General features: G+C 42.8%; 1 protein-coding gene across 1 annotated transcript in view; it reads right to left on the minus strand.

Moving 5' to 3' along the window:
• Positions 1-997: 997 nt before the first annotated feature.
• The window catches only part of METAP1 (methionyl aminopeptidase 1), a 79,580-nt gene continuing 65,638 nt past the window's right edge, over positions 998-14,939 (minus strand). Inside the window, exons 9-11 of the mRNA XM_075860642.1 lie at positions 8,399-8,542; positions 7,225-7,290; positions 998-2,502 (exon numbers count right to left, since the gene is read on the minus strand). Of these exons, the coding sequence (XP_075716757.1) occupies positions 2,342-2,502; positions 7,225-7,290; positions 8,399-8,542 (371 nt within the window). The 3' untranslated portion in view covers positions 998-2,341. The remainder of the gene's footprint in view (positions 2,503-7,224; positions 7,291-8,398; positions 8,543-14,939) is intronic.

Raw genomic sequence — 14,939 nt, forward strand, 5'->3', positions numbered from 1 at the left:
ACCCTCCCTGTTTTTCTGTATGTCCCCAATGAATATAATGCTGCGGAAGAGGTTATTTCTTCCCTAAGGGAGTAGTGCAGTGATATAGCAGGCAAGTTCATACAATGATTAGCTGCAGTTAAAAAAACTACACGGACATACAATCTCTGTCTATGCAGTCTGTGTGCGCAGAGGCCAGTGTATTCCTGTGAGGTGCTGCTCCTCACTGCCTCCTGTCTAAAAACTGACATGGAAAAATCTATCACAAGCAGGATGCAGAGAAGACAGATAGGATACACTAAGGCCTAATTCACACGAGTGTGTTCGGTCCGTGATATACGGTCCCTATGTCGGCCACATTTCCCAGACCAAACACTGCAGGGAGCCAGGCTCCTAGCATCATGGTCATCTATGACGCTAGGTGTCACTGTCTCGCTGTGGGAAAACTGTCCCGTACTGTAATCATGTTTTCAGTACGGGATAGTAGTTCCACGGAGAGGCAGGGACACCTAGCATCGTACATAACTAGGATGCTAGGAGCCAGGCTCCCTGCAGTGTGTTCTGTCCAGGAAATGCGTCCGACACACGGACCGTATATCATGGACCGAACACGCTCGTGTGAATTAGGCCCAAGACTGCAGTGTGAGTATGGAAGTTCGGTCACTGATCTATCACTTGCACTTCAACAAGACTCAGAGCAAACGTGGTGTGATGAGACTCCGTCCCCTCTGCAAAGCATGATGAGAATGTAGGCTTCATTACGGTGAACCATATGACAAGGGATGAAGAAACCAAGATGGCACGCAACAAAATAAATGGCACATAGACTAAAACAGGTATACACACAAACAAGAGCCTCTACATTAGTCTTTAATAATAGCCTATGCTGCACTACCTAGGCAAAACAAATTTTAAAAAATTGCCGGAGTGCTTCTTTAACAGATGAACAATAGAGATCGTGATTGCCGGTTGTTTCTTTACAAGTCATAGAGAGATTAGACAATACAAATAAAACAGATTCTTCAACTGTGTCAACATTTTAATTTAACAATAATATTTGGTTGAAAAGCATATCAAAACTTTGGGCAGACAGGTCTTTATGAAATTACTCATGGGTTGAACGAATAAACCACGATTATTTTTGTTGATTGAAGAAGTCTTTTTAAAGGTTATTTTAATGAGCAGTAAAATATCAGCATTAACTAGGACTGGGCCCTTGCATATACTGCTATTGTATTCCAAAGAATTTTACGCTGCAGGTGACTAGTGGGGGAGAGGCAGAGTATACCTTGTAGAAGTAAAATATTTAAAGACAGGCAAGAAACAAAGGGTACTGGTGAAATAGAGGAACATACAAAATCATTCTCCACAACATGATTTGGCAAACCATTATTAAAGGTGAACAAAAAAAAAACAACTTGCTGGAATCTAAAGCTTTGTTAATGGTTATCCTGTAAGAAAGCATACATGCTGCACAGCCACCTAATGTGCAAGAATCGTAATACGTAAAGTCACTTAAGTATCAATATTCTCAGAGCAGTTTGTACATAATGTCTTAAGAGCCTGAATGTGGATACAAACATGTACAACATTCATTGAGTGATTCAACCCTCACAGGCTCATACTGCAATGTATGAACAGGTCAGCATTCCTAGCTTAAAAAGGCACCATTACCAAGAGATGGGAATAATCAGCCAAAGTCACTTCACTGCTGGGTATTTCCAGTGATCAAGCTACTAAGGCGGTTAGGATGCCAACAAAAACAACCGTAAGTATGGCGCAGTAAAGACCAGATTTTAAAAAAAAAAAGTATAAAAAAAAAAAAAAAAGTCACAGAATGAACATATCCAACAGTCAAGACATGTATTTGCCCTTATTACATATCTGCAGCAGCATAAAAAGACAGACAGAATTAAGCAGCCCATTGTCTCACATTTCAACAAAAATGCATAGCTAGTATATACTGAAGGAAAAAAAGAAAAACAGCACCCCAAAACACAAACTGTAAAATACAACCATTATCAGTATAAAGAGTCACTGTGAAGGCAATGTGTGTTTCTGTCCGTTAGAAGGCAAGGAACAGATTTTTTTTTTCAGGGGGAAAGGGTTCTTAAAACAAACAGATGGCATTAAAAAAAAAAAGGAAAAAAATATATATAAAGACCTGTTTTCTCATGGTTTCAAGAGTTGCTTAACAGACTATCTATTTCAAGCTGCACGGTGTTTTCCTCTATCACAGACAGATATGTAAAGATGTGATAAAACCCCACGATTTCCTTCAGGTACATGTCATGTAAAAACGTATGGTGTAAAGTAGTCAACACACCATTTCTATCAACTAATTAAGACAACAAAAGGGATGCTAAAACATAAAATGAGGACGTCCATTGTCTTCCAATCTCCTCGTCAGTATTTCACATCCAGTCTCTGTGACTAAAAGTGTATGCTCAAATTGAGCGGAACGCTTTCCATCTCTTGTCACTGCAGTCCAACCATCTGGCCAGGTCTCATCTTGCCATCCTCCTATCAAAAGAAGAGTAGATGTTGTAAAAGGTAAGAAAATCCAGCATTCCAATATAAAAAATAAAATAAAAAGGAACTTCAGAGCAGGCGGACCCAGCTCAACTATGTATAAGGGTATGTTCACACGAGGTCATTACGTCCGTAATTGACGGACGTATTTCGGCCGCAAGTACCGGACCGAACACAGTGCAGGGAGCCGGGCTCCTAGCATCATAGTTATGTACGATGCTAGGAGTCCCTGCCTCTCTGCAGGACAACTGTCCCGTACTGAAAACATGATTACAGTACAGGACAAAGTTTAAATGGGATTGTCCGGTGTTCCACAAATCTGTTATTTTGTGTATCATTAAAAGTTCACTTTCCTATATATTTTCTGTATTAATTACTCACGGTTTTCAAGAACTCTGCTTGTTATTTTGTAGGAACATTCATGGTTTACATCCCGTGGATACAATTCTGTCCCTGGTCACGTGATCTTGTTACAGTAGGTGTATTAGAGCTGTGTCTAACGATCCCAGCACCCGTGCGTCCATCACATGACCATGGTCACAATTTTATCCACCAACAATGAATGTTCCTACTGAACAAGCAGAGATCTTGAGAACCGTGAGAAAGGAATATAAAAAGTATATTGAAAAATTGTATAATTTTTAATTACACCAAAAAATAACGTTTGCTGAAAGTGGACTACCCCTTTAAGTTTGAACTTGTCTTTTATTTAAAACAGTTGCTGGACACACTATGGCAGCTGAGGTTTAAATTGGAAACGAAGTTGTAGGGGTTTTTGTTGCCAAAGAAAAAAAAAATGTAAAAAAGTAATAATTCCACAGGCTAATGTCAGTGGCGTAACTACCGCGGTAGCAGCCGTAGCAGATTCTACTGGGCCCGCGGCTTGAGGGGGCCCGTGCCACTAGCCGTCACGCCCCGTCATATGTCCGGTGGCGTCTCCAGCAGCCGTTATCGCTGCTATAGCTGTAGCGACAATACTACGGGGCCCGCCACGCCAAGCCTCTAACATTTATGGGCCGGGCAACACGGGCCCCCTCATGCCCGGGGGCGTCGCTAGCGACAGCCACCCCCTCTTGCAGTTTATTGTACCTGCGTCTATAACACGCAGGTAAAAATACATGCATTACATTACAATACATTAGCTCTGAATGGCCGGGCATCTTCCGACCATTCAGCGCCTTACAAGGAAGCTGATTGGCGGGGCAAAATGACTTGCAGCGCCAACCAGCGCCTTTCAATGACGTCATCGCGCCGCTTCCACGCTTGAAATGTGCCGATTGACGGGGCAACTCATTCTGCCCTGCCAAACAGCGCCTTTGAACGACGCGTCGTTCAGCTCCAGCAGACCTGCTCCGAAAAGAGCAGGTCTGCATTGCCACCGGACGGCACGGGAACGGGATCATGTGAGTATGTAAAGGTTTTTAGTTTTTTTTTCTAATAAAACTATGAGTGGCATTATCTACAGGGGGGGGGGTCCATATGTGTGGATGTGGGCCACTGTACACAAGGGGGTCTGTGTGTGTGGGGATGTGGGGCACTATAAACAGGAGAGTCTATATGTGGGGCACTATCTACAGGGGGAGATATATGTGGGGCACTATATACATGGGTGGGCTATATGTAGAGCACTATCTATAGGGGAACTATTTATAGGGCACTATCTATAGGGATGGACTATATGTGGGACACTATCTACAGGGGTTTATTACCTGTGGGGCACTATCTACAGAGGCTTCTATGTAGGGCACGATTTACATAGGCTCTATGGGGGGGGGGGGGTCACTGTCTACAGGTGTGTGTGTGTGTGTGTGTGTGTGTGTGTGTGTGTGTGTGTGTAACAGTGTATGGCACTATTATAATCAGGGACAGAGTGTATGGCGCTATTATAGTTAGTGGTGCAGTGTATGGCGCGTTATTATATTTAGAGGTGTTAAGAATTGTAACTTTGTTTATAGGTGAAATGTTTTAAAAGTGAGAAGTGAAGACATCTGAGCGGAAAACTGCAGAAATGGGTCGTGGCCGGAAGAAATCCATCATAGAAGTCTGGACCGGAGGAAGAAGAAAAGAACTAGAATCTGAGACGTCACCGGTGAGTCACTTAGGACACTTATAATGTGATGACAGAGCGTCTATCTTGTACATAATGTGATCGGTGCTGTAATGTAGATTACAGGAGTGTTTTTTTTTTTATTTAGAAAAAAAAAATTTTCACCAAGTTATGACCTGTTTTACCTTTATGCTAATGACATTCTTAATAGACAACTGGACGTGTTCTTACATTTGACCAAGTGGGCGTTGGAGAGTAGTGTATAACGCTGACCAATCAGCGTCATACACTTCTCTCCATTGATTTACTCTGCACATAGTAAACAACGCAGGATCACTATGTGCAGTCAAATACATACACACATTAACGTTACTGAAGTGTCTTGACAGTAAATAGACATCACCTCCAGCCAGGACATGTCTTCTCAATCCCAACACTTTGGTAACGTTTCTGTGTGATTTACAGAACAGCAAGCGTAATCTCACGAGATCTCGCTGTAAATGACAGCACAGCGTGATCTCGATGTGCTGTGTGAGTAAGTCACACACAAACGTTACCAAGGTGTCGGGATTGTGAATAGACATCACGTCCTGGTTGGACGTGATGTCTATTTACTGTCAAGACACTTCAGTAACGTTAATGTGTGTATGTATGTGACTGCACATAGTGATCCTTCGTTGTTTACTATGTGCAGAGTAAATGAATGGAGAGGAGTGTATGACGCTGATTGGTCAGCGTCATACACTTCTCTCCACAACGCCCACTTGGTCAAAAGTAAAAACACGCCCAGTTGTCTTAAGAAATTAATTATAATAAAGCTAAAATAGGTCATAACTTGGTGAAAATGTATTGTTTTTCTAAATAAAAAACACTGCTGTAATCTACATTACAGCACCGATCTCATTATGTACAAGATAGGGCACTTAATGTGGTGACAGAGCCTCTTTAATGTAAATGTTTATTCTGCCTCTTATCAGTAATGTAATCCCTGTATGACCGGCAGCGAGATGAAGGGTGGTATAATGCATCCGTGTAATGAGCTTGGTTCCGGGGCTGCATCCGTGTAATGAGCTTGGTTCCGGGGCTGCATCCGTGTAATGAGCTTGGTTCCGGGGCTGCATCCGTGTAATGAGCTTGGTTCCGGGGCTGCATCCGTGTAATGAGCTTGGTTCCGGGGCTGCATCCGTGTAATGAGCTTGGTTCCGGGGCTGCATCCGTGTAATGAGCTTGGTTCCGGGGCTGCATCCGTGTAATGAGCTTGGTTCCGGGGCTGCATCCGTGTAATGAGCTTGGTTCCGGGGCTGCATCCGTGTAATGAGCTTGGTTCCGGGGCTGCATCCGTGTAATGAGCTTGGTTCCGGGGCTGCATCCGTGTAATGAGCTTGGTTCCGGGGCTGCATCCGTGTAATGAGCTTGGTTCCGGGGCTGCATCCGTGTAATGAGCTTGGTTCCGGGGCTGCATCCGTGTAATGAGCTTGGTTCCGGGGCTGCATCCGTGTAATGAGCTTGGTTCCGGGGCTGTATCCGTGTAATGAGCTTGGTTCCGGGGCTGCATCCGTGTAATGAGCTTGGTTCTAGTATTGTATATACGTACTGAGCTTGGTTCTGGGGATGTATATATGTATGAGCTTGGTTCTAGTGATGTATTTATGTACTGAGCTTGGTTGTGGTACTGTATATATGTATTGAGCTTGGTTCTGGAGCCGTATATGTCAGAGCTTGGTTCTGGAGCCGTATATGTCAGAGCTTGGTTCTGGAGCCGTATATGTTAGAGCTTGGTTCTGGAGATGTAATTATACAGAATATATTTCCAACAACAAAACTGCAGGGCAGATGGAATTTTTCTCAATTCATTGTATATTTCATGGGAACGGGTCTGGTAGTTTTAACCACTTGAACCGCCACCATGCGGTAATACATGACCTGACAATATTTCCACATGTATGTTTTTTTCAGATGCAGCAAAATCTTTAAAATCCACTTTTAAAACGGCGCACACTATATGCGAATTACTCATTAAAGGGTCATGGGGCGGTGCCGCTATCCTGAAGTCACATAGTCCTGACTCCAAACCCAACTTTCCATGTTTGATTGATATCTCCCTGGCTAATACAACATTCTCAGATGCGCAAGAGCCGTGTGGCATCACCAACAAGGGGGAGCCGTGTGGCACCATCTACTAGAGGGGCTGTGTGGCACTATTTACAAGGGGGAGGGCTGTGGCCATCTACAGGGGGCTGTGTGTGGCACTATCTACTAAGGAGGGCTGTGCAGCACTACACTACAGTGGGAGCTGTATAGCGCTATATATAGGGGGGCTTTATGGCTATCTATACAGCGGGCTGCTTGTGGCACATGGGGGGGCCCCTGTCAAGAGTTTGCTATGGAACCCAGTCTTTCCTAGTTACGCCCCTGGTTCTCAAGCTGCATCAATGCACGTTGCTTATGGTGGAAAGTACACTTTAATTAATAAAGGGAAAACTCAATCATAGAAGAGGATCTTATAATGGCTATAAAAACAGACATTTCTGCTCAGTATTTTTTTTTACATAGTGTGTACATTTGACTTTTCTTGAAATGCTTTGGGTAAAAACAATAACGTACATACTTGCTTAGAATATAAAGATAATAGAAATAGGCAAAGAGGACAAGCTGCACTCGCTTACCTTCACAGATCATTGGTTCAATTGTAAACACATGCCCTGGTTTCATCACACCGACAGCCTTGTTTTCTTAAAAAAACAAAAAAAACATCTCAGCACCTTTGAGCAATATTAAAATTAAATCACTGTTAAAAATTGACCACCATTAGCCACTTCCGCAAAAGGATGTAAATATACGACCCAGCGAAGGGGGGGGGAGGGAGGGTTTAGTATGAAGCGTGCTCAAGGGTCGAGCTGACTCCATACGCCACGAGACTCCTCTTGGTCCTCTCATCAAGCTAATCGGAAACCGTTATATAAAAAAAAAAAAAAAAAAAAAAAAAAAGTACAAAACACAAGAATTACATTGTATCGTACCAGCATAAGAGAAGTCAAGCGAATGGGTCAATGCTGCAATACCTCACACGGCTAATACGAAAGTAACGGCGCACGAATAGGAATTAAATCTATGTAAATTAATCGGCTGCAGTGCTGGTACAAGCGCTGCGGCCCCGACCGCTGATAAACAGGGGTGCCGGTCTAATATTGATTGCCTATCAAAAGAATAAGCCAATTTTAAATTCCTGGATAGCCCTTTAATAGGAGCACAAAGATGGGAAACATGGGGCCTTCAGTAGAACCATGACATTCGGCATCCCGTCTTCACATCGCGCGGAGTGTGGGGGGGCATTGTGGTGATGTTAGAAGCGCTCGTCTTCTTTCCAAAGGCTTAGATGCCATAGTCACTATTGAAGTTATGGCTCTTGGTTTATCCATCCCCCGCCTACCAAGACAGAAACTGGCCTTGTTCTGAAAGGTTTAACCAACTCAAAAACCCATATGTCGAGGCAAAAATAGCAGACTAGTCATCCAATAGTCAGTTTTTCTGTCTATGTGTCAATGCGAAATTACACCCGTATTACATTCTTGTGAAAGCGGCATGTTAACTTTTTTCTGACTTACAAATCAATGTTATATTACATTGTATGCACAAACACTGCTCCGGGAATGGGGCAACCTCACTGTCCTAATTGGCAGGGTTCCTAGCAGCTGGATCTACACCGATCAGATTTTAAACATCTAGTTACGCCATAGAAAAAAAAGACAGACATTTATATAATATTTTTTAATGGGAAAACCACCTTATAGAATAGTTTCACTATAAAGACAGACCTATTCTGGTCCACTGGAAACTTACTGGCATAGTGTGGCACATTGGGAGCAGTGTGGAACAATTTGTGAATGCCATGTCCACAGTAGCTTCTAACAACGGAGAAACCATTGGCTTGAGCATGTTTCTGAATAACGTTTCCCAGCTCTCTGTACCGGACACCAGGCTTCACTAGAAAACAAAAAACAAAAACACACAAATCAAGACAATGCCAAGTAATGCCAAGTCAATCTGCATTACAGCTATACTTCAAAAAGAACGAACATTTAAAAAGGCTTCACATTTTCCCAATCATTTTAAATATTAAATAAAGACAACACGTATTGCATTTTAAAATGATCATTTCATTTACTGGAGGATAAAGATTTATTCCAAACCTAGATCACCCATATAAAAAAGTAATTGCACCCCTAAACCATTGCTGTGGAGGAATTTTGGCCCACTCTTATAGCAGAATGTTTTAATTTGGCTACGTTGGAAAGGTTTGAGAGCATGAACTGCCCGTTTAAAAGGGAGTTTCGCTAGAATTTTTTTTTTTTCTCTTTTCCAGTTAAGCAATTAGTATTTAAAGGACCAGTGTCACGAAAAAAAAAATTTTTACATCAATTTGACTTTAGTGTGTTATTAAACATTTTTTTATTTATTTGTGTGTTTTTTTTTTCACTTTTTCTTCCCTATGGGGGCTGCCATTTTTTTTTCCATTTCTGTATGTGTCGATTAACGACACATACAGACATGGAATAAGGCAGCTACAGTCCCATAGTGAATGCGAACGGGGCCCGTTCCATCCACTATGCTGTACGCCATTTTCCTGTGGACCGGAAGTCGCGGCCGGACAGTAAGATTACTACTTCCGGTCGCGGCTTCCGGACTTGTGCACTTGGAGCGGCGGTAGCAGACGGAGCGGACGGACCGGAGGGAGCGGCGGCGGCAGGAGCAGGTAAGTTATTTCTATGTATGTTCGTGTTTTACTACTGTATGTAAACCTACTACACTGTGTGTTAACTCAAAAAAATGGCGACACAGTGTAGGAGGTTTGACCGTTCAATCCCCTCGTTTCTCCCGGCACTAGCCAGGATAAAGGAGGGGGGGGTTCTGAGAGCTCACTAGAGCGAGTGAGTTTTCTCAAATTTTGCAGCATAAAGCAATGTGGTTGCTTTACCACATGCAATGCTGCAATTTTGGGAATTGCTCCATCTAGTGACCAGCGCTGGGAAATATAAATTAGAATCTAATTTATAATATTTCCTGACGCGTGAAAAAAATAAATAAATTAGAACAATGTCTTATCACCTATACACTGTTTAACTAAAAAAAATAAAAATAAATGTTTTTCTAGCGACACATTACCTTTAAGTGATTACAGTTTTTATTTTTTTCACAAGTCAGGAAATATTATAAATTAGATTCTAATTTATAACATTTCCATGTGCTGGCCACTAGAGGGAGCAGTTTCGAAAATTGCAGCACTGTCACTGTGGTAAAGCAACCTCATTGATTTATGCTGCAAATTTGGGGTGGACACACTCTCCTCTAGTGTCCTCACACAATCCCCCCTCCCTTCTTCTGGCTAGTGCCAGGAGAAGGAAGGGTTTGAATGTCTTCAAACCTCCTACACTGAGTGCCTCCATTTTCTGAGCGACTGCACAGTGCTAGGAGGATTATATACAGGGCTCAGCAGACAGCATCACACGGACATAATACACACATCATACACGAACATAAATTACCTGCTCCTGCTGCCACCTCTGCTGGTCTACGCTCCTCTCCCTTGCACCTTCGCTTAGTTGAACATATGGCCGGAAGACGCAGCCGGAAGTAGTCATCTTACTGTCCGGCAGCAGCTTCCGGTCCACATGAAAATGTTGCCTGATTTCGCTCTACGAACGAGCTTCATTTTGGTCTGTGTGGGAGCGGCTCCCGTTCGCATTCTCTATGGGGTTGTATGTTCCGTATAGCATCTGTATGTGTCGTTAATCGACACATACAGAAATGGGAAAAAAATGGCAGCCCCATAGAGAAGTAAAAGTAAGAATACATTAAAAAGTGCAAAATTAGAACACAAATAAAAATTATATTATATTAAAAGCAATATAATAAAAAATAAAATAAAATCATGACACCTTCCCTTTAAAGGCTGTGTAAACCTTTGTAGCGGTTTTGTTTTATTAAATGTATGTTTTGCACTTATGCATTTTATTTATTTATTGCGATGCATCTGCTATGCATCCACTATAAATAGAAGTCGCATAATGCCGCTGTAAGCCGAATCGATCATTTAGCTGGACTGACGGCGGCTCTTCTGTGCCTCTAAGGCTATGTTCACACAGTTCGCAAAACAAAGCTGAAAACACGGAGCGGTTTTCAAGGGAAAACAGCCTCAGATTTTCAGCCTTTATTAAGCAAACTAGCGTTTTTTTACGGCCTTTTTGGAGCCATTTTTCGATTAAGTCAATGAAAATCGGCTCAAGAAGTGACATGCACTTTTTACGGGGACTCAACGCGCAAAAATGCCCCGTCGGAACATAACGCCGTATTGCGTTCGGCTTCCGATTTTTCAGCCGTTTTTCGGAACGTTTACGGCTGAAAATAGGCCGTGTGAACATACCCCAAGGCCTTATTCACACGAACGTTTATTACTCACGCGCGTCGCACGGACTTATGCAAGTCAATGGGGCCGTTCTGACAGGTAGTGATTTTCACGCAGCGTGTCCAATGCGTAAAACTCACGTCATGTCCTACACTTGCCCGTGTTTCGCGCAGCACGCACCCATTGAAGTCAATGGGTGTGTGCAAATCACGCGCGGTACACAGAAGCACTTCCAGGTGATGCGCGTGATTCGCGCTACAGTTGTTAACGAAGTGAAGGGAAACCTAAAAGCCCCTCCTTTACGGTTTCATAACATAAAAACAGTGTCATAATGATGCCGGCTGCGCGAAAATCACGCAGCCGCGCACCATATACAGATGCCACACAACTTTTGCGCGCGCAAAACGGACACGTTCGTGTGAATAAGGCCTTTTACTGAATAGAATCCTAATGGAGATCTGCAGCAAATACAGTAGCAGAGTGGATGCGATAGAAGAAATCTCATCCACACGCTGCGTAAATACTGAGCAGAAAAACCACTCATGAATTGACCTGCGGTGCGGCGTTTCGTTCCGCAGCATGTCAACTGTATTTGTGTAAACGCTGCTTATTTGATGCAGGATTTCCCCATTGAACTCAATGTGGTGGTTAAATCCGCAACAAATTAGTTGTTGCGCTTTTTATGCAGCAGGTACGAAGAAATCCCGCCAAAAAAAAAATCATCTTACTTTCCCAGGAGTCCGTGTTCCTCCTCCCAGTGCGGCCTCCTGGGATGACGTTTCATCCCACGTGACCGCTGCAGCCAATCACAGGCTGTAGCGGCGGTAACATGGGAAGAAACGTCATCCCAAGAAGCTGGCCTGGATGACATAGGGCCGCCCTACTGGGATGACGCTTCATCCCGTATGGCCGCTGCAGCCAATCACAAATGTCATTGAATCTATTTAGAAAGTGGCATCATTTGCTGCTTTTTGAGAGCTTATAGCAGGCTTTTACATTGCCAGACAGGTTCTATTTAAAGCGATGTTTAGATTCAACAGGTCTGGCAGTCGTGCCTGGGTATGGCTAATGAAATAGAACCTATCAATTGATTTAGCAACTCATTTTTGCAATTACTTTTTCACCTATAAAAAGAATTTAAAAAATAAATTAAAAAAAAAGCTGCATTTACTTGGGTTATCTTTTTCTAATATTAAAGGCAGTTTGATGATCTTAAACATTCAAGTGTGACAAATATGCAAAAATAGAAGAAATTGGGAACTTTGGATACAGCATTGTATACAAAAACCATTAAGAGTACAATGGAAAAGTGGCCAAAATATGTACTGTACTATTTATTAAACCAGTTTGGTAATTATGGCGAATCACTTGTGTTTAATAGGTTTTATTTTTTAATTTTAAATTATGAAAAAAACAATGCACCAGCCTTTAGCCAAGAAGCACTTTAACCCCTTAATGACCGCCGATACGTCTTTTTACGGCGGTCATTAGTGGGCTTTATTCTAGAGCGCCGCCAAACTACGTCGCTGCTGTAGAATAAAGTAAACAGAGCAGGGAGCCGTGAAATCTCCCTGCTCTCAGCTGCCAGAAGCAGCTGAGGGCTGGGGGCGTCCCTGCTCTGCCGGGTGAGATCGATATTAGTATCGATCTCACCTGTTTAACCCTTCAGATGCGGTGCGCAATAGCGAGCACCGCATCTGAATGGTTTTGGAGAGAGGGAGGGAGCTCCCTCTCATCTCACTGACACCCGGCGATAAAATCGCCGAGTGTCTGTGTCTTCTATGGCAGCCGGGGGTCTAATAAAGACCCCCAGGTCTGCCTGCAGCGAATGCCTGCTAGATCATGCCGCAGGCATGACCTAGCAGATGCCTGTCCGTTTTAAACGGACAGGAAGTAATACACTGCAATACAAAAGTATTGCAGTGTATTATAATAGCGATCGGAGGATAGGGAAGTCCCCTAGTGGGACTAGTAAAAAAGAAAAAAAAGTTTAATAAAGTTAATAAAAAAAAAAAAGTGAAAAAAAAAAATGAAAAACCCAGCTTTTCCCCTTACAAAATGCTTTACTATTAAAAAAAACTACAATAAAGCAAAAAAGTTACACATATTTGGTATCGCCGCGTCCGTAACGACCCCGACTATAAAGCTGTTACATTATTTAACCCGCACTGTGAACGCCGTAAAAAATAAAATAAAAAACAATGGAAAAATTGCTGTTTTCTGTTAATCCTGACTTAAAAAAAATGTGATAAAAAGTGATCAAAAAGTCGCATCTACTCTTAAATGGTACCAATAAAAACTGCAAGTCGTCCCGCAAAAAACAAGACCATATACAGCTATGCCGACGCAAAAATAAAAAAGTTACAGCTCTTCGAATGTGACAATGGAAAAATCTAAAAAATGGCTTGGACATTAGGGCCCAGAATGCCAGCAGGGGGAAGGGGTTAACAGAGGTAAAAAGAAAAAAAAGGCTCGATAAGGACTCGTTAAAAACAAAACACATGCTACATTCAGTAGCTGTGTTAGTAGAAACGTAGTAGTATCACAACAGTTGAGCCCTAGCCCCCATACGATTTTAAACTCCTGCCGGCATTCCCTGCTTATGTACAACATTTTACAATATTCTTCCAGAGAACGGGACTAGGTTGTTCTAATTCCATGCCATTGTTACAGGCTTTATGTCATAGAAAAGTATAAAGCAGAAGAACAGCCTAGTGTGGGAACTTTTTGCCACCTTATTGAGGAATCCCCCTTTCCATGGGCTCTATTAAGACATGTGGACATCAGATTGTGGGGGAGGGGGGTTCCTTGCTATGAGCCATAACGTAAAGTCACTTCAAAGATTGCCTCCATTTTTTATGGACTCTACACCATGTATTATCTGGTTGCCTATTAATTTGAATTTGTCTTCTGTATTACTACATTTGAGCAGCTACACAGCTCTGCCTGGCTAAAAGCAGCCGATTGCCAAAGGTAAGAGAAGCCAGACCCCTCCAGTGATCAGCTGATCGCTGGGGCAGTTTTTGAAAACAGAGGGAAAAACTGAAAATTGTCTGTCTCCAAGGGGTTAAGGGCTATTGTGTCAAATCCAGCACCTATGATTGAAAAAGGTACTTTAGGGGGAGGTACATCAATGTACTCTTAAAGAGGCTCTGTCACCAGATTTTGCAACCCCTATCTCCTATTGCAGCAGATCGGCGCTGCAATGTAGATAAGAGTAACGTTTTTTTGTGTTTTTTTTTAAACGAGCATTTTTGGCCAAGTTATGACCATTTTTATATTTATGCAAATGAGGCTTTCTAAAGTACAACTGGGCGTGTTTAAAGTAAAAGTACAACTGGGCGTGTATTATGTACGTACATCGGGGTGTTTTTACTTCTTTTACTAGCTGGGCGTTGTGAATGGGAGTGTATGATGCTGACGAATCAGCATCATCCACTTCTCTTCGTTAACACCCAGCTTCTGGTAGTGCACAGACACAGCGTGTTCGAGAGATCACGCTGTGACGTCACTTCCCCAGGTCCTGCATCGTGTCGGACGAGCGAGGACACATCGGCACCAGAGGCTACATTTGATTCTGCAGCAGCATCGGCGTTTGCAGGTAAGTCGATGTAGCTACTTACCTGCAAACACTGATGCTGCTGCAGAATCAACTGTAGCCTCTGGTGCCGATGTGTCCTCGCTCGTCCGACACGATGCAGGACCTGGGGCAGGAAGTGAGTAACGTCACAGCGTGATCTCTTGAGAACACGCTGTGTGTCTGCACTGCCAGAAGCTGGGCGTTGTGAAGAGAAGTGGATGATACTTCTAGTCACAACGCCCAGCTAGTAAAAGAAGTAAAAACGCCCAGATGTACTTTAGAAAGCCTCAGTTGCATAAATATAAAAATGGTCATAACTTGGCCGAAAATGCTAGTTTTTTAAGAAAAAAAACAAAACATTACTCTTATCTACATTGCAGCGCCGATCTGCTGCAATA

The sequence above is a fragment of the Rhinoderma darwinii genome, chromosome 1, assembly GCF_050947455.1.
Source record: "Rhinoderma darwinii isolate aRhiDar2 chromosome 1, aRhiDar2.hap1, whole genome shotgun sequence".
Classification (NCBI taxonomy): domain Eukaryota; kingdom Metazoa; phylum Chordata; class Amphibia; order Anura; family Rhinodermatidae; genus Rhinoderma; species Rhinoderma darwinii.